The sequence below is a fragment of the Oncorhynchus kisutch genome, linkage group LG18 (genome assembly GCF_002021735.2).
Source record: "Oncorhynchus kisutch isolate 150728-3 linkage group LG18, Okis_V2, whole genome shotgun sequence".
Lineage (NCBI taxonomy): Eukaryota > Metazoa > Chordata > Actinopteri > Salmoniformes > Salmonidae > Oncorhynchus > Oncorhynchus kisutch.
In genome coordinates this window covers 47,022,358-47,049,073 of record NC_034191.2, presented here as the reverse complement: position 1 = coordinate 47,049,073, position 26,716 = coordinate 47,022,358, and the positions used below count along the sequence as shown (strand labels likewise).

Genomic DNA, 26,716 nt, shown 5'->3' with positions numbered 1-26,716 from the left:
CCAGCCTGTCAGGGCCGTGGTTGGTGCTCTCACAGGGCAAGAACTTCAATGCTAAATGGAGAGAAATGGGGATACCTGTCAATCCGAATTCATATTTTCACAGGTCTCCTCTTCCTCAGTCAGCATCCAAACCTTAAGAGAAACTCAACTAGTCTTGCATAGAAAATACAATGAAGCCCCCTGTCCAGTTATCGATTTTCCTTAGCCACAGCACCACAAAAATCAATAATTAGAACGCAATGCTCAATACAGGAGAAAATACACTGTGCTGTACATTTGTATTGTACTTGAGAAAAGAGGAGCACCAAAACAATATTGAATATGAAATATTTTATTACTAAAAGTTTTGGTACACTGAAGGTGCTCTATTTACATCAGCTGAAACTCAATTCTTTACATAAATCACTTTTTTCCTCCGTGAAAAAACAAACGAATCAAACATAAAAATCTTTAAAATGAAGACGATGATAACAATGGAATATACACTCAGTTTATTAGGTACACCATGCCATTCCCAAAATAGATCGCGCCTATAGACAGTGAGTCATGTGGCAGTGGCTTGATACAGTGCATTCGGAAAGTATTCAGACCCCTTCCCCTTTTCCACATTTTGTTACATTACAGCCTTATTGTAAAACAGATTAAATAAAAAAAAAGTTTAGATTTTTTTGCAAATGTATTAAAATTAAAAATTCCTTTATTTACATAAGTATTCAGACCCTTTGCTGTGAGACTTGAAATTGAGCTCAGGTGCATCCTGTTTCCATTGATTATCCTTCAGATGTTTCTACAACTTAATTGGTGTAAATTAAATTGATTGAGGCACAGATCTGGGGAAAGGTACCCAAAAATTTCTGGAGCATTGAAGGTCCCCAAGAACATAGAGGAACCACCAAGACTCTTCCTAGAGCTGGCCACTGGGCCAAACTGCACAATCGGGGGAGAAGGGTTTTGGTTAGGTAGGTGACCAAACCCGATGGTCACTCTGACAGAGCTCCAGAATTCCTCTGTGGAGATGGGAGAACCTTCCAGAAGGACAACCATCTCTGCAGCACTCCACCACTCCACCATTCAGGCCTTTATGGTAGAGTGGCCAGACGGAAGCCACTTCTCAGTAACTCACATGACAGCCCGCTTGGAGTTTGTGGAAAACGCACCTAAAGGACTCGCAGACCATGAAAAACAAGATTCTCTGGTCTAAAGAAACCAAGATTGAACTCTTTGGCCTGAATGCCAAGCGTAATTTCTGGAGGAAACATGGCACCATCCCTATGGTGAAGCATGGTTGTTGCAGCATCATGCTGTGGGCATGTTTTTCAGAGGCAAGGACTGGTAGACTAGTCAGGATCGAGGGAAAGATGAATGGAGTAAAGTACTGAGAGATCCTTGATGAAGTCCTGCTCTGGAGCAGGTTCTCAGACTGGGGCGAAGGTTCACCTTCCGACAGGACAACGACCCTAAGCACACAGCCAAGACAAAGCAGGAGTGGCTTCGGGACAAATCTCTGAATGTCCTTGAGTGGCCCAGCCAGAGCCTAGACTTGAACACGATCGAACATCTCGGGAGAGACTTGAAAAATGCTTTGCAGCGAATCATTGTTCTTCCTCTGTCAACAATGGTTACCTGCAAGGAAACACGTGCTATCATCATTGCTTTGCACAAAAAGGGCTTCAAGGATATTGCTGCCAGTAAGATTTCACCTAAATCAACCATTTATCGGATCATCAAGAACTTCAAGGAGAGCGGTTCAATTGTTGTGAAGAAGGCTTCAGGGCGCCCAAGAAAGTCCAGCAAGTGCCAGGACCGTCTCCTAAAGTTGATTCAGCTGTAGGATCGAGGCACAACCAGTACAGAGCTTGCTCAGGAATGGCAGCAAGCAGGTGTGAGTGCATCTGCACGCACAGTGAGGCAAAGACTTTTGGAGGATGGCCTGGTGTCAAGAAGGGTAGCAAACAATTCAATTCTCTGATATAGACTGATATTCTGCAAAAGGTACAGGGATTGGACTGCTGAGGACTCTCTGATGAATCCCCTTTCCAATTGTTTGGGGCATTCGGAAAAAAGCTTGTACGGAGAAGACAAGGTGAGCGCTTACCACCAGTCCTGTGTCATGCCAAGAGTAAGCATCCTAAGACCATTGGGGTTGCTTCTCAGCCAAGGGAGTGGGCTCACTCACAATTTTGCCAAAGAACACAGCCATGAATAAAGAATGTTACCAACACATCCTCCGAGAGCAACTTCTCCCAACCATCCAGGAACAGTTTGGTGACGAACAATGCCTTTTCCAGCATGATGGACCACCTGGCCATAAGGCAAAAGTGATAACTAAGTGGCTCGGGGAACAAAACATTGATCTTGATCCATGGCCAGGAAACTCCCCAGACCTTAATCCCAGTGAGAACTTGTGGTCAATCCTCAAGAGGCGGGTGGACAAACAAAAACCCAGAAATTCTGACAAACTCCAAGCATTGATTATGCAAGAATGGGCTGCCATCAGTCAGGATGTGGCTCAGAAGTTAATTGACAGCATGTGGGGGCAGATTGCGGAGGTCTTGAAAAAGAAGGGTCAACACTGCAATTATTGACTCTTTGCGTCAACTTCATGTAATTGTCAATACAAGCCTTTGACACTTATGAAATGCTTGTAATTATACTTCAGTATCCATAGTAACATCTGACAAAAATATCTAAAGACACTGAAGCAGCAAACTTTGTGGAAATTTTTTGGCCACGACTGTATATAAAGCAGGCAGACAGGCATCCAGTTACTGTTCGGTTGAACGTTAGAATGGGCAAAAAGAGTGACCTAAGCGACTTTGTATGTCATATGATCGTTGGTGCCAGGAACGCCGGATCCAGTATCTCAGAAACAGCTGCCTCCTGGGCTTTTCACACACAACAGTGTGTAGGGTGTCCCGAGAATGGTGCGAAAACAGCTCATTGGTGAGGGGCCGAAGGAGAATGGCAATAATCATGCAAGCCAACAGGCTGGCCACAAGCAGACAAATAATGACACAGTGTGGTGTGCAGAAGGGCATCTCGGAGCGCAGATCTTGTCGATTCCTGTCACGGTTGGGCTATTGCGGCAGACGAGCACACCGAGTTCCACTCCTATCAGCTAAAAAGAAGAAGAGGCTCCAGTGGGCACGCGATCACCAACACTGGACAATTGAGAAGTGAAAAAATAGGGCCTCCCGAGTGGCACAGTGGTCTAAGGTACTGCATCGTAGTGCTAGCTATGCCACTAGAGATTATGGGTTAGAGTCCAGGTTCTGTCACAGCTGGCCGCAACCAGGAGACCCATGGGGCGGTGCACAATTGGCCCAGGGTGGTCTGAGTTAGTGATGAGACAAGACTAACTACCAATTGGATACCATGAAATTAGGGCGAAAAAGGGGTTAAAAAATAAATAAGATGTGGGAAAAAATACCCTGGTCTGTCGAATCCTGAAGCGTCATGCTGATGGCAGAGTCAGGATTTGGCATACACAGCAGGACCCATCCTGCCTGGTGTCAACGGTACAGGCTGGTGGCGGTGGTGTGATGCCATTGCGTTAGCAAGGACCAACATCCCTGTGAAACGTTTCAGACTTGTAGATTCCGCGCCCCAAATAATCCAGGCTGTTCTGGAGGCAAAGGGGGATCCGACCCGGTACTACATGGGTGTACCTAATAAACTGCGTGAACACAACATAGGAGAGCAATGAGGGAGAGTGGTGGCTTCCACAAGCTGGCATTTTTATGTGTTTTACACACAAGGCTCATGCATGAGGCTGAGAGCCTATAGCCAGGACCATGTCAGAGAGAAAAAGTGAGAAATAAAGAGAAGTTGTGAAATCATTGGAGTCAATCGAGGCTGTTCTGTAAAATAACACAATGACCGTGCTTGAAATGGAACATTCCTATTTTTCTGAGGAGAGTCCATTCCTTAAGCACAGGCCTGGGACCTGTGAAATTGGGCTTGTGCTGCCATTACATATGGGACATAATTGCTGCTACGCACACAGAGCATTTACATTACACAGGCCTGCGCTACACACATCTAGGGCACAATGAAAGAATGCACATTCAAAAGCATGCATCGTAGCAGAATGAGCAATGTTTGTAATCATAAAAAAGAAACTGCAGAAGATGTGCCATTATGTATCATCTTCTTGATGCGACTAGTACACGACCCAAATTTCTAGACTGATGAACACTGATTCTTCCAACAACGCAATAGACATATTTACAGTAATTATATTCTGTCAATGTCTGTCATTTCATTGCCAGTTAAAACATTTTTTTGAATGTCAATTTTCAATTACCTATTTACAATAAAACTAGATACCAGGTTATAGTACCCATCAATCAAAATAAGGGGAGGGAAAAATATACATCCATAACATTCTTAATGAGGAGTCTGGTCTTGTCTTTTTGGCTGCCATACTGCAGTATTCGACCTGACATCACTGCTCTGGGTGGTGGTGGTATAGTAGCCTGGTCCCAGATCTGTTTTGCCAACGGTTGTTGTTGTCATGCAATTGACATCAGAATGACCATAGTTGGCGAGACAGCACAAATGGATCTGGAACCAGGCTAGTGGTATAGTGTGAGCTGGTCTGAGGTCAGATTTTCTCCTGGATGAAGGGGTGCTGCAGGGCCTGGTTGATACTGATGCGTTTGGCCGGGTCCAGCATCAGAGTGCCGTCGATCAGGTCTTTGAGGATCAGGACCTTCTTCCTCTGCTCCTCAGGCAGCCGCTGGCCCCCCACCATGTCACACAACAGGTCCTTGGTGGGGTTGATGGTGCTCATCACTGTCACCTTCTCCTGTGGTGAGGGGTGGATGGAGGGAGGTGGAGGTGGAGGGGTGGAATGGCGGTAGGTGGAGGGGGTGGAAGCAGAAGTGAGATTTTTTGTAAGATAGTGAAACCATTCAAAAACCATTAAGCATCTGAATGAGCCTTCATGATTAGCCCTGGCAAACCTAGCAAGTTATTTATGCTTGAACCACAGACTGAAGATCGATAGAATCAGGGAACCACTTTGCCCTCTTTCTTAGATTGTTTCCTGAAAACGTAGCAGGTGAAAAGTAAAACATATACAAACCCTTTCAGTCACTTTATCTACTTCAATGTATAGGAAGTTGAGGTTCTGATCAAAGTGCTGGTCTTTGAACAGGCCTTTCCGGATCATCTGAGAAGAAAGGAAGAAACATTACATCATCTGTACCTTACAGCACAGTGTACAATGCCCCAGGTTATGACTTCATCTCAAAATCTAAATTTGAGAAAAATGTTGAGGCTAGGAAACCAGCCAGGTCCAGTAATGTGGACAGTTTACCTTGTTGGGCATCTTGCCCTTGAGGTCCATGGCAAGTTTGATCATGTGGTTGTTGGAGGAGCCGGGGAACAGGATCTTGCCAGTGTAGAGTTCGTATAGGGTGCAGCCCACCGACCACATGTCTATGCTGTAGTCGTACGGCTTCCCAATGACTGTGATAGAGAGAGACATCATAATGAATGTGATCCAAATATGTGAGACCATCATTCAGCGATAAAAACTGGTGAGGGCCCAAAAAGGTGAGAAATAAAATCTGCAAGGAAACACTCAAAAAAATCTGTATAAAATGCAATTTTCAAGGTGGGGTTAATCACAATACCAACATTTCACTAACGATGTGGTACTAGGTACTATTCTTAGCAATGATTCAGGAATCTTTGTGAGCAAGTATTAGCTGGGATGTCACTTTTTCCCCTTTGAAATTGAATTTCAGTTCTTGAAAATAAATAGCTAGCCAGCTACTTAACCCTGTTGCCCAAAGCTAACTTTATAAGCAGCCAGCTAGCTGCTATAAGATAGCAGCTGCCAAAGAATTAGGTTCAATAGTGGAATTTGCAGTTTGCCTTCAAAATAAAAGTATATAATTGACAGTGATGCAAATGAATATAAATATTTTGATGGCTAACTGCAAAGTCCACTATTGTGGCTAGCTTCACATAGATGGGTCCGACCACCATTAATCAAAAAAGAACTGTCTTTTAAATTAGGGTTATTTTAGATGATGACACCTAGCTGTATAGTTAGGCAGCTAACTATAGCTACTGAAACAGATTATGTCGTGTTATTTGACGCGTATCTTTTTTGACACGCAAAGACTCAAAAGGCATTCCATAGAAATCCTGGTTGAGGATGAAACAACAAAAATGAACAATGAAAGCAAGTAAATGAAAGAAATAGGTTTTGATGATGTTTTACTGGTAATGGGGACATATGTAAATGCCAACAAAATAATGTTTTTGTTAGTGTGGTGTGTGTGTAACCATTATTTAACTAGGCAAGTCAGTTAAAAACAAATTCGTATTTACAATTACGGCCCGAACGACGCTGGGCCAATTGGGCGCTGCCATATGGGACTCCCAGTCATGGCCGGATGTGATACAGCCTGGATTCGAACCAGGGACTGTAGTGACGCCTCTTGCACGGAGATGCAGTGCCTTAGACCGCTGCGTCCATGTGTGTGTGTTAACTATTTAACTGTACTAGAATGCTTAAAAGGCCGCTAAAATTTGAAATATCGGTTATGGTAGCGTTTCTTTTGGCGAGGAAATGATCGGTATCTGCCAAAAATGTCATATTGGTGCATCACTACTAACTAGTATTGTGATACCACAGGGTTTGCCCTGCCACCCTGTTCCTGTGTTCTATATGTTCTGCACACAAACCTGTCCCTGATATTCACACCAATACAACACATTTAATTTAACTTCACACTTTTTAGTGTATAATACAAATCGGCTACTGCAGAAAATGGCTGATTTGCGCATTTCCAAAGACCTACCTGTGATTGGGCAGTAAGGAATATAGAGTATAATGTATATTGCATAATGATCTTAATTTTCATTGTGGCATTAAGGAAAAAACACACTAGGCCTATTTGAAACCAACTTTACACACACACACACACACACACACGATGAAGCACTCATTCTGATAGGACATACTGTATATTATTTTTTGATTTGTAGTTGACGTATAGGGATGCATTCTGTGCCCAGTAATGAATTTTGATATGAGAAACATACATTATTTAGTGATCACACAGGGACAGGGCTGATTATAGCAAGATTTGGTTGCCCCCCCCCCCCCATCATGTGTTGGGCTGGGGCACTAAGCGGCCGCTTATGAATGCTCATGCCTATTTTATAGCTCAATGGGTGATAAACTTTTTGTCGGACAGATCAACACAATTCACGTGGATGAATTATCTCCATCTCTTCATTCAAAAACTCAATCATGGACACTTACTGACAGTATTTATATATATATATATATATATATATATATATATATATATATATATATATATATATATATATTCTTATTCCATTCCTTTATTTTACTTAGATTTGTGTGTATTAGGTAGTTGTAGAATTGTTAGATGACATGTTAGATATTGCTGCACTGTCGGAACTAGAAGCATTTCGCTGCACTCGCAATACCATCTGCTAATCATGTGTATGTGACCAATCAAATTTGATGGGACAGTTGTGTCTGCTTCGCGTGATATATTGTTGTCTCTACTCTCGTCCTTTTTAGCTGTTTTCTCTTCCCAATAATGTTTGTACTATGTTTTGTGCTGCTACCATGTGTACTAAGTTGTTGTCTTAGGTCTCTCTTTATGTAGTGTTGTGGTGTCTCTCTTGTCATGATGTGTGTTTTGTCATATATATTTTTATCCCAGCCCCCGTCTCAGCAGGCCTTTTGCCTTCTGGTAGGCCGTCATTATAAATAAGAATTTGTTCTTAACTGACTTGCCTAGTTAAATAATGGTTACACACACACCACACTAACAAAAAAGTTATTTTGTTGGCATTTACATATGTCTCCATTAGTTAAATAAAGGTTAAATAAAAATATATATATTTTGAGATCAAAGCAGGTTTAAAGTGAAGAGTTTTACATCCCTGATTATTACAGAAAAATCTTCATAGTCAAACACAACTTACTGATTTCGGGAGCTCTGTAGAATCTGCTGACGAGGTACGGTGTGATGTCGTTGTCCGCCACGTGGGATGCCGAGCCAAAATCGCAGAGTTTCAGGATGGTCTTCGACTCATTCACCTTGTGGGGAGAGATAGAGAAACAGACACTATCAAACCAGGATCTTATTCATTAGGGCAGTGTAGCAAAACGCTTAAATAAAAATAAATTTTTAAAAAACTACAGAAAACGAGAAAGAAAAAAAACCAAGTGATTCTTATAGGACGAATCCAGGCAGTCCCTCCGTTTCAGTCCGCTTTCTTCCATTTGGTGCCTTATGAACACGACCCAGCCTCAGTGCAGTGGTTAACAGTCATGTGATGATATATATAAATGTAGGGGTGTGAACGTTTATAAGCAAAATTGGGATCCGTAACGTTAAGAAAAACCCCTAACGGAATTTTTCCTTTTTACCTCCCAAAAATGTTAATCACAGTGCAGCTGGCTAGCCTGCTCTTTCTCTTCGCTAATGATGCGAGTCTGTTGTATGTAGAATATCCTAGCCTATTCTTTGATGACAGGCCCTGCTTTACTGAATTTGTGAGACATTGCATGCCAAGAAAATGCAAAAAACAGCATTCCATTGTGAGATAGAGCATTTGATTGTCGATAGATAGGCCGAGTGCACGGTTCTGACTATGTCTGCCTGGTGGCCGACCTGCCTATACTGTGAAGCTCCCCTCTCTCTTCGTCCCTTGCTATGAAAACATATGATTGTTTGTGTTCTTGGAAGTACAGCAATTAATAAGGCTCCTCCGTTTCAAAATGACTGAATCTTAGGAGTCGGTTCCTTGCAGAAGATGCATTTTCTTTAGACTAAATGTCTTGTTAAGTCACGGTATTTAACCAACTTTGAAGTACATTTTTAGGAGAGAGTGGTCTGCATGCAGACAGGTCAAGATTATTTGTAATTTTTTAATTTCACCTTTATTTAACCAGGTAGGCCAGTTGAGAACAAGTTCTCATTTACAACTGCGACCTGGCCAAGATAAAGCAAAGCAGTTCGACACATAACAACACAGGGTTATACATGGAATAAAATAAACATACAGTCAATAAAACAGTAGGAAAAAGTCTATATACAGTGTGTGCAAATGAGGTAGGATAAGGGAGGTAAGGCAATAAATAGGCCATGGTGGCGAAGTAATTATAATATAGCAATTAAACACTGGAATAGTAGATATGCAGAAGATGAATGTGCAAGTAGAGATACTGGGGTGCAAATGAGCAGGATAAATAAATAAATACAGTATGGGGATGACGTAGTTGGATGGGCTATTTACAGATGGGCTATGTACAGGTGCAGTGATCTGTGAGCTGGGTCTTGTAACTTCTGGTCGCCTATTGATGGACATTAGTCCCGCTTCAGAAGCAGCATTCCTTTTTCAGATAAGTAAAATGCCCGTTCAGTGGTGTTTCGAAACTATCTCCAGAGAAGGTTTCGCGTTGGCATTTAAAAAGCCGTAGTATACCCTTACAGACAAACAAACATACCGTAACCAAGACGCTTTCAATGGTATATCTGACAGCGGAAGATATTACTTTATTGCCCGGTACCTAGCGGTCATACATGCGTAATAGGACCATTATTCTGCATTTTGAATTCATGTGGAATATTATGTTTATTTTTTTTATTTTTTTACTGAAAACCGTAAAAAAATGCAGTTTAAAAGTTAAGCAAAATGTTCCATATGTCACATTCCTAATATAGTGATAGTATGGGCCTCGTACCAAGATGTTGTCGGGCTTGATGTCAGCGTGGAGGATGTTGCACCGTTTGAGGAGCTTGAGGGCCAGGAAGAGCTGCTGGGTGTAGGAGCGGACAGCCTTGATGTGGAGGCCCACATCCTTACCATACTTCTTCAACACCTCGCGCAAGTTCATACTGGGAAGAGAAAGACATGAGTTACAGCCAGTGAAGCCATGTGCCAGATGACAAACACGTTGCAGCGTGCCATTAAAGCAACTAAGGACATACGTTGTGTCTGAAAATGCACCCTATTCCCTTTAAATTGCATTAATTTTGACCAGAAGTGCCCTATAATAGGTCACCATTTAATACATAGCCATAGTGTGGTGACAGTGCAGTAGTGGTAGTCTTCCAGCCAGTACCTGAGGGGCTCAAACACCAGACACAGGTGCTGCTTGTGGTAGAAGTGTCTGAAGAGGCGCAGGCAGTGGAACTTGTCGTCGGGGTCGGCGTCGTTGAGCCTCTTGAGGAACTCCAGCTCCTTCAGGCCAGTCTTCTGCCTGGAGACCCAAAACAAAATCAGCAAGGTAAGCATTGATTGTTTTTTATTTATTTGTATAAATAAATCAGATAAATTCCCCTCGTTCAAGGAAACCCCGGATGCTTCACATAGATGTAGATGGAATACTTATAATGAGAGTGCACATTCAAATGTATGGGTGGTAAAGGCAATATGCTCCCATAACAATAAATGAAACAGAGACCAGACAAACCAAATGGCACCCTATTGCCTATATAGTGCACTACTTTTGACTAGAGAGCTATGGGCCCTGGTCAAGAGTGCTGGTCAAAAGTAGTAGACTATATAGGGAATGGGGTGCCATTTGAGTCCTGAGGCTTGCCTGCTTGAGGACCTACATGAGCTCGTTGTTGCGGATGATCTTGACAGCCACATCCTGTCCGGCGCGGGCCGTGTCCCTGCCCCTGATCACATTGCTAAACATTCCCTGGCCTGTGTAGCCATACACGTCGTAGCGCTTGTCCAGCGTCTCCCCGATGTTCACACCTAACATACAGGTGGCACACAGAGGGAAGAGATGAGGGGCATGTTTATAAAGTGTTGGACATTTCTCAATGAGATATCCAGTTTCCAGGCCTAAAATAACACTATATTGAATGATCGTGAAATCAAAGGACCACACTGAATACTGTAAGACTACATGGACTGTTTCCAAACAGGGCTGATTTATAGAGAAAAGAAAGCTCAGCAGCCTTTAATTGATGAATTAGTGAATGACAGTAACATTTCTACAGTGTACAGTCAAGGGCACATACGGTAATAACCCTCTGCGTCGGTCCAGTTGTCCCGGAGGTTGGGGTTCTCTTTGAAGTCCTTCCCCCCCACACCTGCTGCTCTCATCCTGGCACTCTGTACAGAGATATATGACCAATGGTTCAACCACAACATGACCAAACATTCAACCACACTCACATAATGATCTACTGCAACAGACAGATCATTCAGAAGATAAGGACGGGCTTGCGTGTCTAGTCCAGAGTTGCACTCTAAAGATCAGAGATACAAACATGGAGGGGAATGAGGCTCCTGTAAGACTTACATCAATGGCTGCTTCAAACATGTCGTCCGATTCTGTAAACATATCAGGGGCTGAGGGCTTTTTGAGTCCTAAAGGAAAGAGGGAGGAGGAAACAAGATTTTGTTTTAAAATGTTACATTTGTGAGTTATTAGTAGAAACATGCTCCGACTGGCACATGTTTTGGCCTAAAAATATGACCTGAAGGAATGCAACTGAATGACTATAGGGGACCGAAGACTAATTTACAACCCCTGCATTGGTCAATGTTAGTCGTATGTGTTAAGTCACTACTGCATTGTCAGCTTTCTCCCAAGCAGACAGATTCAATTTCAGATCAACTTTATTATCCCACTAGGGGGAAATTCATTTGGTCATGTGCTTAAAAAGACGGTACATGAAAACACAGAAACTACACAATAGAATCATTACGGCACTGTCAGCAATTTTCATGCTGCGGGCGGGAAAATACTTTTGTTGTCCGCCAGATTATTTGTAAACGGTTGTCTATCTGATTTGTATGCGTTATCCTACGGAATTGTATTAAAAGCACATATTTTTCCGCATAGCGCACCTAGTATGTGTGGTCTCAGGGAAATAGAGTAGGCTGTCTATACGAGCGGAGAATCACGTGGCTGTTAACTTAAATATGATTACACTGTAGTTTACTGGTGTCCGCAAATAAATACTGATAATGGAAAGGAGGGCGCTCAACCAACATGAGTCGACGTGCAATCAATTTTTAAAATCATCATTGAAAAGGCAAAAGGAACAACGCACACATAGGTTAGGCTACTATGGTGAGTGAGTGTTGCGCCTTTTCATTTTCAATAAGTATTGACTACCCATTTATTTTGTCTCTGCCTGCAAATCGTCCTCCTAAAACGTAGGCTATATCCTATATGCAAAACGTAGCAAGTGTGGCTGTCATCATTCCTGCTGCTTCCAGTTCAGTAGCCATACCTGCGAGACCAGGTGCGTGTGTGTGGTCTCAATTAAGTATAGTAGGCTATAGCCTATGCATGGTCATAGAAACACAGGTCAGTTATCTTTCCAGGGACATGTACTTCCTAAATATGATTTGGCTATAGTTCACAACATTGCCTGAAAATAAATATTGATCATCATATTTCTCAGTCTGAAAACATCCCACTCCTAAAAGTTTGGCTATAAAAATAGCTTGAAAGAAATTAAGTCTGCTCCCTTCAAACTACATCTATCATATGACTGTTGTACCCCAGTAATGCAGAAAGCCTAATATAATGGGCCACGTGAGAATCTCAACCTATTTCTTAAGGTATTTTTGCACATTTGATATTGCCCATTGGACGGAAAATTGCTGGCAAGTGAGCTGTGTCACATAAGCCCTAAAATAACATTGCGCGACAGCGGTTGGGAACAGTTCTTTTTTATTTGTTGTATTTTTCTTATATTTTCCTTCATTTTCCACTAACTCGATGACCCCTTCCCTAATTGGACTAAACTAATGAACAACACTTAGGCTTCTACTTCCAGTTCATACATACTATATACATTTCACGGACACAATCTATTATATAATAGTTATACATTGTTTGTTTTTACACCTATCCTTCCGCTACCCTCAACCCCTCCCATCTATCTCTGAAAACCATCCAGTTTCTATTTGCCATATATTATATACACACAAAAAATATATAAAATACAGTTGAGTCGGAAGTTTACATATTGGAGTCGTTTTTCAACCACTCCACAAACTATAGTTTTGCAAGTCGGTTAGGACATCTATAGTGCATTCCAACAATTGCTTACAGACTGATTATTTAATTTATAATTCACTGTATCACAATTCCAGTGGGTCAGAGGTTTACATACACAAAGTTGACTGTGCCTTTAAACAGCTTGGAAAGTTCCAGAAAATAATGTCATGGCTTCAGAAGCTTCTGATAGGCTAATTGACATAATTTGAGTCAATTGGAGGTGTACCTGTGGATGTATTTCAAGGCCTACCTTCAAACTCAGTGCCTCTTTGCATGACATCATGGGAAAATCAAAAGAAATCAGCCAAGACCTCAGAAAAAAAATAGTAGACCTCCACAAGTCTGGTTCATCCTTGGTAGCGATTTCCAAACGCCTGAAGGTACGATGTACATCTGTACAAATAATAGTATGCAAATATAAACACACTGGGACCACGCAGCTGTCATACCACTTAGGAAGCGTTCTGTCTCCTAGAGATGAACGTACTTTGGTGTGAAAAGTACAAATCAATCTCAGAAAAGCAGCAAAGAACCTTGTGAAGATGCTGGAGGAAACAGGTACTAAAGTATCTATATCCACAGTAAAACGAGTCCAATATCGACATAACCTGAAAGGCCGCTCAGCAAGAAAGAAGCCACTGCTCCAAAACTGCCATAAAAAAGCCAGACTACGGTTTGCAACTGCATGCACATGGGGACAAAGGTCATACTTTTTGGAGAAATGTCCTGTGTGTAACAGTGATAACACCAAGTAAAACTGAAATAACTTAAAAACACAAAATATAAATATTCATTAACAAACGTATAGCTTATTAGACACATTTCCACTTCCTGAACACATATTACTTAAATAAAAAGCATACAGCCTTATATTGAAAGTCAATATATATAAAAAATATTTAAATAAATAAAAAGAGTTCTTAACAGGGCGTGTTTTTTTTTACCCTCGCAGGTGTTTCTGATGAAACAAAAATAGAACTGTTTGGCCATAATGACCATCATTATGTTTGGAGGAAAAGGGGGAGGCTTGCAAGCTGAAGAACACCATCCCAACCGTGAAGTACGGGAGTGGCAGCATCATGTTGAGGGGGGTGCTTTGCTGCAGGAGGGACTGGTTCACTCCATAAAATAGATGACATCATGAGGCAGGAAAATTATGTGGATATATTGACGCAACATCTCAAGACATCAGTCAGGAAGTTAAAGCTTGGTCGCAAATGGGTCTTCCAAATGGACAATGACCCCAAGCATACTTCCAAAGTTGTGTCAAAATGGCTTAAGGACAACAAAGTCAAGGTATTGGCCATCACAAATCCCTGACCTCAATCCTATAGAGAATTTGTAGGCAGAACTGGAAGAGCGTGTGTGAGCAAGGAGGCCTACAAACTTGACTCAGTTACACCAGCTCTGTCAGGAGGAATGGGCCAAAATTCATCCAACTTAATGTGGGAGGCTTGTGGAAGGCTACCCGAAACGTTAGACCCACGTTAAACAATTTAAAGGCAATGCTACCAAATACTACAATTCTGACCCACTGGGAATGTGATGAAATAAATAAAAGCTGAAATAAATCACTCTACTATTATTCTGACATTTCACATTATAAAAATTAAGTGGTGATCCTAACTGACCTCAGATAGGGAATTTTTACTAGGATTAAATGTAAGGAATTGTGAAAACTGAGTTTAAATGTATTTGGCTAAAGTGTAAGTAAACTTCCGACTTCAACTGACTTCAACTGTATATGCATTTTATGGACACAGTATATTTTACATTAGTTACCTTGTTATTAGTCCCACCCTTCAGCTCCAGTCAACCCCTTCCATCTGTCTCTTAAGAAACTAAAACAAGAAGCTCCCACGCTGAGGTCTGTCCAACGCTGGTCTGACCAAGCTGACTCCACACTCCAAGACTGCTTCCATCACGTGGACTGGGAGAAGTTTCGTATTACGTCAGACAACAACATTGACGAATACGCTGATTCGGTGTGCGAGTTCATTAGAACGTGCGTTGAAGATGTCGTTCCCATAGCAACGATTAAAACATTCCCTAACCAGAAACCGTGGATTGATGGCAGCATTCGTGTGAAACTGAAGGCGCGAACCACTGCTTTTAATCAGGGCAAGGTGTCTGGTAACATGACTGAATATACAAACAGTGCAGCTATTCCCTCCGCAAGGCTATCAAACAAGCTAAGCGCCAGTACGGAGACAAAGTAGAATCTCAATTCAACGGCTCAGACACAAGAGGCATGTGGCAGGGTCTACAGTCAATCACGGACTACAGGAAGAAACCCAGCCCAGTCACAGACCAGGATGTCTTGCTCCCAGGCAGACTAAATAACTTTTTTGCCCGCTTTGAGGACAATACAGTGCCACTGACACGGCCTGCAACGAAAACATGCGGTCTCTCCTTCACTGCAGCCGAAGTGAGTAAGACATTTAAACGTGTTAACCCTCGCAAGGCTGCAGGCCCAGACGGCATCCCCAGCCGCGCCCTCAGAGCATGCGCAGACCAGCTGGCCGGTGTGTTTACGGACATATTCAATCAATCCCTATACCAGTCTGCTGTTCCCACATGCTTCAAGAGGGCCACCATTGTTCCTGTTCCCAAGAAAGCTAAGGTAACTGAGCTAAACGACTACCGCCCCGTAGCACTCACATCCGTCATCATGAAGTGCTTTGAGAGACTAGTCAAGGACCATATCACCTCCACCCTACCTGACACCCTAGACCCACTCCAATTTGCTTACCGCCCAAATAGGTCCACAGACGATGCAATCTCAACCACACTGCACACTGCCCTAACCCATCTGGACAAGAGGAATACCTATGTGAGAATGCTGTTCATTGACTACAGGTCGGCATTCAACACCATAGTACCCTCCAAGCTCGTCATCAAGCTCGAGACCCTGGGTCTCGACCCCGCCCTGTGCAACTGGGTACTGGACTTCCTGACGGGCCGCCCCCAGGTGGTGAGGGTAGGCAACAACATCTCCTCCCCGCTGATCCTCAACACTGGGGCCCCACAAGGGTGCGTTCTGAGCCCTCTCCTGTACTCCCTGTTCACCCACGACTGCGTGGCCACGCACGCCTCCAACTCAATCATCAAGTTTGCGGACGACACAACAGTGGTAGGCTTGGTTACGACGAGACGGCCTTACAGGGAGGAGGTGAGGGCCCTCGGAGTGTGGTGTCAGGAAAATAACCTCACACTCAACGTCAACAAAACTAAGGAGATGATTGTGGACTTCAGGAAACAGCAGAGGGAACACCCCCCCATCCACATCGACGGAACAGTAGTGGAGAGGGTAGCAAGTTTTAAGTTCCTCGGCATACACATCACAGACAAACTGAATTGGTCCACTCACACAGACAGCATCGTGAGGAAGGCGCAGCAGCGCCTCTTCAACCTCAGGAGGCTGAAGAAATTCAGCTTGTCACCAAAAGCACTCACAAACTTCTACAGATGCACAATCGAGAGCATCCTGGCGGGCTGTATCACCGCCTGGTATGGCAACTGCACCGCCCTCAACCGTAAGGCTCTCCAGAGGGTAGTGAGGTCTGCACAACGCATCACCGGGGGCAAACTACCTGCCCTCCAGGACACCTACACCACCCGATGCTACAGGAAGGCCATAAAGATCATCAAGGACATCAACCACCCGAGCCACTGCCTGTTCACCCCGCTGTCATCCAGAAGGCGAGGTCAGTACAGGTGCATCAAAGCTGGGACCGAGAGACTGAAAAACAGCTTCTATCTCAAGGCCATCAGACTGTTAAACAGCCACCACTAACATTGAGTGGCTACTGCCAACACACTGTCAATGACACTGACTCTACTCCAGCCACTTTAATAATGGGAATTGATGGGAAATGATGTAAATATATCACTAGCCACTTTAAACAATGCTACCTTATATAATGTTACTTACCCTACATTATTCATCTCATATGCATACGTAGATACTGTAGTCTATATCATCGACTGCATCCTTATGTAATACATGTATCACTAGCCACTTTAACTATGCCACTTGGTTTACATACTCATCTCATATGTATATACTGTACTCGATATAATCTACTGTATCTTGCCTATGCTGCTCTGTACCATCACTCATTCATATATCCTTATGTACATATTCTTTATCCCCTTACACTGTGTATAAGACAGTAGTTTTTGGAATTGTTAGATTACATGTTCGTTATTACTGCATTGTCGGAACTAGAAGCACAAGCATTTCGCTACACTCGCATTAACATCTGCTAACCATGTGTATGTGACAAATAAAATTTGATTTGATTTAACACCATCCATATTGGATTTCTATTTGCCATATATTTTTCAACTGTTCTGTGATGTTTCACAAAAGTTCTGAACCTTTCTATTGTCATAGTTTCTACAGATTGTAAATTAAAGATAAAAATGTTTGCTAAAAGTATTAATATTGATCGATTGACTGACTTTTTAGATCACCCAGTAGCACTTTCTGCAGAGTTAGCTCCAAGTAAATGTTGCAATTGTACAGCCATCCCTGGACATGCAACCAAAAACAAGCAACATATGGAGAGTACCAAAACATATAATCTAATGATTCTGTCTCTTCACAGCAAAATCTGCAGAGCTGGGATGGTTGTATCAACCATATACTGTAGGAAATAGGGCGCATATATTTTCACCTTGCCTGACCCTTTACTCACCATCCTTCTCCTGTGTGATGAGGCCTTGCTTGGCCTTAATGTTCTCCTCAAACGTGTCCAGGTTCTCCAGCTCGTACTCCTTCACGTCGGCCGCCACGCGCTCCAGGATATCGTCTGGTGAGGGCGAGCGGCTCCGCGTGCTGCTCTGGGGGCTACTGGGATCCGACGCCATCGACGTCATGCTGTCCTCGTTGCCGCCACGGTATTTCTGCGCAGGGAGAAAGGTGTCAGGCATAGAGAGGTCACAACAATGGAGATCCGGAAAAATAAGATATTGGTTTGGATGTGGGACAATTTCAGCAGTGTATCATGAAAATCAAATCGTGAAAATTCCCATATCTGAGTAGAAAAAAATAGAGGATGTGTCTTTAAACAAACGAAACACTGGACTTGGGGATCCCTGAAACAGCTATGGACCGTCCAACAGCAGAGTGAGAGAGGAACTGACCTGGACGATAGCTAGACGCTGCTGGCGGCGCTGCTCTATGAGGGCCTCTTCATCCACCTCCTCACCGTCAAAATCCTCGAACCTGAGCACAAAATAAACCCACTTACAAGAACACACAATCACCCAGAGAATTACCATATTGCCGAGTATAGCATTTGTGTGTGTGTGTTCTCCCTCTACTCACACTTCCTCTTCGGAAGACTCCTTGTCAGCCTTCATGCCCTCAGAGAGGCTGCCCTTGAATTTGTCCTCGTCCCGGCCATGTCTCCTCCTCCTGTCCCGTTCCCGGGAGTTGGAGCGCCTGCCGTACTGTCTGAGACGGCCGTACCTGTCCCTCTCTGGTGACCTGCAGCGCAGAGCAAAGGAAACGCTCTGTGTTGTTCTGAATGGTTTGTTAAACACTTAACAAACCCTTAGACAACCTTGGCTTACGAGCCTCCTACTCTGACATCACTAAAGCTTCATCAATAGAGCCAGACAGAATCTGAAAGGGAATCAGTCGGAAAGGAACTAGCTATACGAATCTAGTATCTTCAATAATAATACAGTATTATTACTATTACTATAATTATTCAGGCATCATCTCAATACATTTCTGAATACATTTCTGACGGATTGAGGAAGAACTCTTGCAGATTCCATTTTGCCCAGCTCATCCACACACACAAAGTTTCAGCTTGTCTCGTCTAACCTGCGTCTCAGTGGAGATCTACTCCGTCTCCGGAAGGGCGAGGGAGACCTTCTTCTGAAGGGAGAGCGGCTCATCCTGCGACCTTGGGGAGCACCTCTGGGGCTGGTCTCCCGTGACCTCGCTCTAACCCCTGGTCCTGCTTCTGGCCGTATTCGCTTCCTGTAGGAGAGAAAGCTTAAAAGATCAGTGGTGGATAGTAGCACATTCTTAATGCCCAATCCTAAAACACAAAAGTAATAGTTGCCCTTGCCATGTACAGACCTCTACTGCTGTTCAGTACGGGACAAGAAACAGGCACTGCATAAACATTTCATAATAATATAGGCTTAAATAAATGATGGCTCATTAAAAAAAAAAAAAACATTGGGACTCAAAGTTGGAGAAATAGGGGGTGGACTGCAGGTTATTCCATAGTAATGGACCTTAGTGGTGAGGAGCCCTGTCTGTCAGCATCCCTCCTCCTGGCGTCTATGGAGCGACTGCTGCCTCTCCTGGCTGGGGACCTGGCTGCTCTGGAAGGAGAGCCCTGTTTGGAGGTAGAGGCTGAAGCTGATGCCCGGTGGGAGTCTCTGGTGGAGCGTGGGGAGGTGCTGCGTCTCCTCTGGGGGCTGCTGAGCTCCCTTCCTCGTCGCCTTTGGGGAGAGCGATTCTCTTTCCCTGACGAGGTGTCCTTAAACGGGGACTTGGTCGGCCTCTTGTCCGGCTCTTTCTCCGCCTCCGATCGTCCTGGACGCTCCCGTGATCTGGACTTCCGGCTGCCGTGCACCGCGTTTGGTCTGTCATCGTTCTGGGGCGAAAAGCGTTTATCCAAGCGGCCACCCCTCTGCTCTGATCTCCTGCTAGAGGGGGAGGGAGACTTCTTGCTTCTCTCTTTGGACCTGCTCCGGGAGCGTTTCCTCTCCTTTGATTTGCTGCGGCCACGGTCTTTGGCGGAGGTGTTTTTGGTGCCTTTGGTCGTTTTGTCTGACTTGGACTCCTTGCCAGTCTTCTCCCTGGACTTGCTCCGACTGTGGCGCTTGGAGCTGGACTTGCCTGCTTCTGTGGTGTCCCGTCTGGATTTACCACTCCTACCCCTGGGGGAGGGGGGCTTTGCCATGCTGCCCCTCTGGTGCTGCTCCCCATTCCGGACCCCCCCATCTCCATCTCCCTCCTCAGAGCCAGAGTTATAACCCTGTAGGATGAGGCCCATGCCTGACTGCACCTTGCCCCCCTCCATCATCTGGCTGTCTAGCTCTGCTTTGATCATGGCCCTCTGTTTCTCCAACTCCTCCAATAAAGCCTTGTCATCAGATACAGGGGATATGTCCGTTTTTCTGTGGCTGGAGGAGCTGTTGATGCCAGGGGCGGATGGAGAGGAGCCATCTTTACGTTTGTGTTTCTTGTGTTTGTGTCTATGTTTGCGCTTGCGGTCCTTGTCCTCTTCGGAGGCGTGTTTGTGTTTTTTGTGCTTGCTGCGGTGTTTGTGCTTCTTTTTCTTGTGTTTGCTGCCACTGCTGTAATGTTTGGACCTCTCTGCTGTCTTTTCTCCATTCATTTCAGCTGCCCCCTCTCCAACCTCTTTATCGTCCTCTTCATCTTCAGAATTTTCAACACTCTCCTCCTCGCTCCCACTCTTCTCATTGCTCTCCAAATCTTCTTTCCTGTGGAGATAAAAAGAGATTGGTGAAAGATATAATTTAAACCAATAACTTTTTTGTAACATGGTTAGCGACAACATTCATCGACCAAAACATTACTATCCTGCTTCCTGACTTTACCGCCATTGCTAACATTACTTAGCCTACTGCTAGCTGGGTGATTCTCATGAAACCAGTTTTAAACATATCTGTAGATTGTAATTGAGTTACAAAACTATGATGCATATGCAAAAATCCACTATCATTCTGAAGACTAAGATGTCAACTTTTTTGCCAAAGTGTCTTATTTTAAATAAATTAATATGCATTTTTAACCCAAAATTCTCATTACTGAAATGCTTTCGGATTAAATTCACAGAACATTTTTATAAAATGTTACTTTCGAAAAACCTAACTCACTTGAATAAAACACTAAATATGTTGCCGAATTTTGTCCATAAATCATAAAAATTGTATACTCATTGAAGTTTACATTAAACTATAATATTTATTACGTAAAAACACTGACTGTGGACATGTCTCATTACCGCACCCCTCGTTGGTGGATAATTTTTGTAGCAGGTTAAAGCTTATCTCCTGCAATTCTACACATTTTGTCATGGGGTCCAGATTTTTTTGGTCTGTTTTAAAGGCAATTTCCTACAATTCTACATGTCTTGTGTGTTCATGTGATATTTGAGTAACTCAATTACAACAAAACGGGCTAGTTTATCTGTACATTTATGAAATGTTATAAATAGGTCTGTAATGACTGACATGACAAGAGGAAAACTGATGATGCACTACCCCATTTAAAACTTGCACATTGTACTATTACAACTTTCAGGAGTAAGTACAGTAAAAATCACGTTTTTCATGAAATTGGATGATATTTGGATGAAACCAAAATAAAGTGCAATAGGGCGGCGCACAATTGGTCCAGCGTCGTCCGGGTTAGGGGAGGGTTTGGTCGGGGTAGGCCATCATTGTAAATAAGAATTTGTTCTTAACTGACCTGCCTAGTTAAATAAAGGATACATTTTTTAAAACAAGTATAATTACCAAAGTATGAAAAATCACTGTTGCTTCTACATTGATGAAGTTTGATCATAAAGTTAGTGGTCCTCTTCCCCATGTCAAACACTTGGATTCAGGAGGCGGGATTATTAAGGGGATAGGGTGACATCACCCCAACTCTCATTTTAATACATCAATGGTAACATGACATTCTCTTACCGAATTTAAATAAGTACAGCCTTGTAACCAACATCGGAGAAGGCGTGTTTGCGGAGGGGCGTGGTTTATATAGCTAGATACTGTAGCTACTCTACTGGTGCCAACATTTGACTGTAGGGTGTCAGCAAATATAATGAATCATGAATGAATAATGAATATGACAAATCTAAGGTGCCACCAACCTCCTGTGTTATATGTCTCCCCTTTCATCTGTGTCTGGTGTTAGACAGTTACTGGCTAGCTAGGTCTTCAGCCAGCATGGAATAAAAAGGGTGACGGGTAGTTCAAAACTCTGACACAGTTGTCATGTCAACACATCTGTCAGTGCTGCTGTGAACCGCATCACAAGAGACATGCCATTAATATAAGCTCCCCGCCCTCTCAGTCGGTCTTTTCAAACTTCCTGGTAGTTAGCCATGAGAAAGCAGTACTTTCCCAATTTTTGGGGGGCATTTCTATCCCCAAAATATTTTCCCCACGGGTGTACCCCAGAGTTTCTGAACCACTAATCTAGAAGGGTAGTCCTTAGATGAGCACAAATTGTTAATTTATTCACTTATATGCCTTCAAAATGAGATTCTTATTCTCAAACACCCCCTTGTACTTCTCATTACCAGCACGGCTAAAAAGCTCAAATTGTGAAAAAATCAGAACCATTACCTTACCAACATGGAGGTGTGAATGGGTCAATTGTTTTCTGACTCATAATGGCTGTCTCCTATTATTTGCATATTGAGTTAAGGTACTCATTACCAAAACACATTTCCCATTACAACATCATTTTTAGGTCAGTTTAGATAATAAGAACCTTAATTTCAGTAATGATAATAAATTATGTATCATTTATAGTCAATTGGTGAGCTGTACTGGAAACTTTATCTATTTACTAGGCCCATTCCTTAAACCTTGATTTTTTTGTAAAAACAACATTTGATTACGTACAAGAAATATAACTTACTTTAAGCCACAATCGGCAGTTCGTGTTTCAGCAAAGAGCAACCCAAACACTTAAAGTAGGATATCCACCATTTTTACATCTGTACTTGTTTTCACACTCACCTATAGTGGCAAGAAAAAGTATGTGAACTCTGGAATTCTGCATAAATTGGTCTTAAAATTTGATCTGATCTTCATCTGAGTCACAACAACAGACAAACACAGTCTGCTTAAACTAATAACACAAATTATTGTACTTTTCTTGTCTATATTGAATACATAATTAAAACATTTACAGTGTAGGTTGGAAAACGTATGTGAACCCCTAGGCTAATGACTTCTCCAAAAGCAAATTGGAGTCAGGAGTCAGCTAACCTGGAGTACAATCATGGAGACGAGATTGGAGATGTTGGTTAGAACTGACCTGCCCTATAAAAAAACACACACAATTTGAGTTTGCTTTTCACAAGAAGCACTGCCTGATGTGAACCTTAACTCGACCAAAAGAGTTCTCAGAAGACCCAAGATTAAGAATGGTTGACTTGCATAAAGCTGGAAAGGGTTACAAAAGTATCTCTAAATGCCTTGATGTTAGTCAGTCCACGGTAATACAAATAGAGAAAGTTCAGTACTGTTGCTACTCTCTCTAGGAGTGGACGTCCTGCAAAGATGACTACAAGAGCACAGCATGCTTAATTTGATTTATCTTCATTTAACTAGGCAAGTCAGTTAAGAACAAATTCTTATTTTCAATGACGGCCTAGGAACAGTGGGTTAACTGCCTGTTCAGGGGCAGAACGACAGATTTGTACCATGTCAGCTCGGGGGTTTGAACTTGCAACCTTCCAGTTACTAGTCCAACGCTCTAACCACTAGGCTACCCTGCCGCCCCATGAAATTTCTGGAACATGCTAACATCTCTGTTGACGAGTCTACGATACGTAAAACACTAAACAAGAATGGTGTTCATGGGAGGACACCACAGAAGAAGTCACTGCTGTCCCAAAAAAACATTGCTGCACGTCTGAAGTTTGCAAAAGAGCATCTGTATGTTCCACAGCGCTACTGGGAAAATAAATATAAATAAATATTCTGTTGACAGATTAAACTACAGTTGAGTTGTTTGGAAAGAACACACAACACTATGTGTGGAGAAAAAAAGGCGCAGCACACCAACATCAAAACCTCATCCCAACTGTAAAGTATGGTGAAGGGAGCATCATGGTTTGGAGCTGCTTTGCTGCCTCAGGGCCTGGACAGCATGCTATCATCAACACAAAAATGAATTCCCAAGATTATCAAGACAATTTGCAGGAGAATGTAAGGCTGTCTGCCAACTGAAGCTCAAAAGAAGTTTGGTGATGCAACAGGAAGAAGAAAATATACCTTCTGGAGTGGCCCAGTCAGAGTCCTGACAGATGCTGTGGCATGACCTCAAGAGAGCGGTTCACACCAGACATCCCAAGAACATTGCTGAACTGAAACAGTTTTGTAAAGAGGAATGGTCCAAAATTCCTCCTGACCATTGTGCAGGTCTGATCCGCAACTACAGAAAATGTTTGGTTGAGGTTATTACTGCCAAAGTAGGGTCAACCAGTTATAAAAACCAAGGATTCACATACTTTTCCCACCCTGCACTGTGAATGTTAACATGGTTTGTTCAATAAAGACATGACAACGTATAATTGTTTGTGTGTTATTAGTTTAAGCAGACTGTGTTTGTCTATTGTCGTGACTTAATGAAGACCAGATCCAATTTTATGACCAATTTATGCAGAAGTCTAGGTTCACATACTTTTTCTTGCCACTGTATACTGTTGTTTAAAGGTAGACTCAGCAAAATGACATTGCCACAAGCAGCACCGCAGATATTGAGATGAGCGAGACACAAGACTTAGCTCTAAAACAGTGATACACAGTATCTGTGCATGGGTTCGCTTCACGCTGTTCACAGCATGGTAGTCAGGGCACCAGAACAGAGGAGAAGTTGGGGTTTGCGCTTCAACGCTCTTAGTTGTGGCGGAAATTGACCCCCTAATGCTGTTTACTTTCTGCAGCTACGTCATATCGCTGAGTCTTCCTTTAACATCCCCAAGACAGTTTTTGGTCCATAACTCATGTATTTAGATACTTTATAGGCATATTGTGTTATGCCGTTTGCCCCTAGCATCCCATTCAATCCAGAAATACATCTAAAATGCCTTAAAACCACAAATGTCCAAATACAGCAATACTACCTGTAAAGACCTTAAAAATACAAAATAAATCTTACTTTTGAAAATATATTCATGTGATTACAGTACTTGTACTGTAATTAAGGGGTATTTTAGTAAATTGCATTAGTGCTTTTAGTATTATGCAAATCATTAGGGATTAACAAATTACTAAATCTCAGAGAAGAGAGATCAGTAGAGTTTTTCAATGGCAAACTATCCAACACTCATTACCGAAACATGCGGTCTCCAAAACCTGCTCATCATTACCATAATGCACCATTTGTTTTTGAAATATTAGGAAAAATAAAACTTTGGCTTAATCAAATAGTTTTACTTTTGTTCTTTATCCAAATATGTGTACATAAAAATAAACATGTATACACAAGTGATGACAAAATATTAAAACTGCTATGTTACGGTAATGAGAAATTACAAAATACATAAAAATAATTGTATTTTTTATATATTTTATTTTCAGTGCTGTTTAACTCAGGCCTTTTCATTACGGGAAAAGAAAAATATTAATGTAAAAAAATGTAAAATATGGATTTATTAAACTTTTTTGGACTGAAAACTGTTAGTGTAACGTTACAGTATGGAGCATTTTTGTATTGGTAGTTGTGGAAATTTAGGTAAAATGCATAACTGTAAAAACAAAAAAACATAAGAATAATCATGAAATAGATAAGTACATATCCTAATCTCAGTGATCCAATATAACATTTCGTGAAAATGTTTAATTGTTTGGTCAAATGTCAAGTTTTGTGAGAATTACCCAGCTAACGTGTTAGCTTGCTCGCAAACACTGGCTAGCTTGCTACCTTAACTTCTTACTGATGCAATTGGTATTGTTAGCTAGATAGCTAGCGATCAAAATAGCTAGAATATAAAGTCACATGTTATGGCACTAGGGTTTGAATGGTTTATGGTATAGTTTATCTGTGGTTTATGTATAGAAAACATGTAAACATGTCAGCAAACACGTTCGACCACTCGGTGCTAGCTAAGTCGAGATGGCAGGCTAACTCTATATAGTTAGCAAACTAGCTAGCCTAGTACTGTTTTAATGCTGAAGAAAACAGATACAACGACCACAAGGTTGACTTGCCAAAATCACTGAGCCGAATAAACGTACAACAAATAAATTGCATGACTGTGTAATCTTCTAAAATGTCTTACACGTGTTCGTTTCCATTATTATTCATTCTTGTAGACTCGATTTCCAGCTCTACGTCGGCCATTTTCCTCAGCCGGGGAAGGCGGGGGTCCTTCCTTCAAAGTATTGTACACTGTACACACAACTGCAATAAATTGTACATCTGCCCTCTACAGCACCGGCGACGTACTGTGTTGACTGAAAATGCAAACGTTCTACTTCTGTTCACCAGGGGACAGTGATGTATCAGAGTATGCTGACAGTGACAAGGAGAAGGAGGTACATTCTCTACTAGTCTTAGCCTTTGACTTTACCCAAGTGTTGGTCTATTTTTTATTTATTTCACCTTTATTTAACCAAGTAGGCAAGTTGAAAACAAGTTCTCATTTACAATTGCGACCTGGCCAAGATAAAGCAAAGCATTTCGACACATACAACGACACAGAGTTACACATGGAGTAAAACAAACATACAGTCAATAATACAGTAGAAACAAGTCTATATACGATGTGAGCAAATGAGGTGAGATATAAGGGAGGTAAAGGCAACAAAAAAAAGGCCATGGTGGCAAAGTAAATACAATATAGCAAGTAAAACACTGGAATGGTAGATTTGCAGTGGAAGAATGTGCAAAGTAGAAATAAAAATAATGGGGTGCAAAGGAGC

At 42.4% G+C, this 26,716-nt stretch overlaps 1 protein-coding gene across 1 annotated transcript; it reads right to left on the bottom strand.

Annotated features, from left to right (window-relative positions):
* Positions 1 to 315: 315 nt before the first annotated feature.
* LOC109908823 (serine/threonine-protein kinase PRP4 homolog) lies at positions 316 to 26,178 on the bottom strand. The gene is made up of 15 exons (XM_020507539.2): positions 26,074 to 26,178; positions 19,313 to 20,530; positions 18,891 to 19,049; positions 18,384 to 18,545; positions 18,200 to 18,281; positions 17,752 to 17,959; positions 11,333 to 11,400; positions 11,049 to 11,142; positions 10,632 to 10,779; positions 10,136 to 10,273; positions 9,755 to 9,908; positions 7,990 to 8,104; positions 5,324 to 5,475; positions 5,090 to 5,176; positions 316 to 4,810 (listed from the first exon to the last, which is right to left on the bottom strand). Exons 1-15 carry the CDS (start codon positions 26,133 to 26,135, stop codon positions 4,607 to 4,609), a joined length of 3,051 nt encoding a protein of 1,016 aa, XP_020363128.1. The 5' UTR covers positions 26,136 to 26,178; the 3' UTR covers positions 316 to 4,606.
* Between the last annotated feature and the right edge of the window lie 538 nt (positions 26,179 to 26,716).

Bases quoted from the DNA above. Each gene is read 5' to 3' on its own strand.
- LOC109908823 (XM_020507539.2), bottom strand. From the start codon at position 26,135: ATGGCCGACGTAGAGCTGGAAATCGAGTCTACAAGAATGAATAATAAT. The intron at 9,909-10,135 runs GTACTGGCTGGA...TTCTCTTCCCAG, and splicing joins CTGGTGTTTGAGCCCCTCAG to TATGAACTTGCGCGAGGTGT. The intron at 8,105-9,754 runs GTACGAGGCCCA...TCTCCCCACAAG, and splicing joins TCAAGCCCGACAACATCTTG to GTGAATGAGTCGAAGACCAT.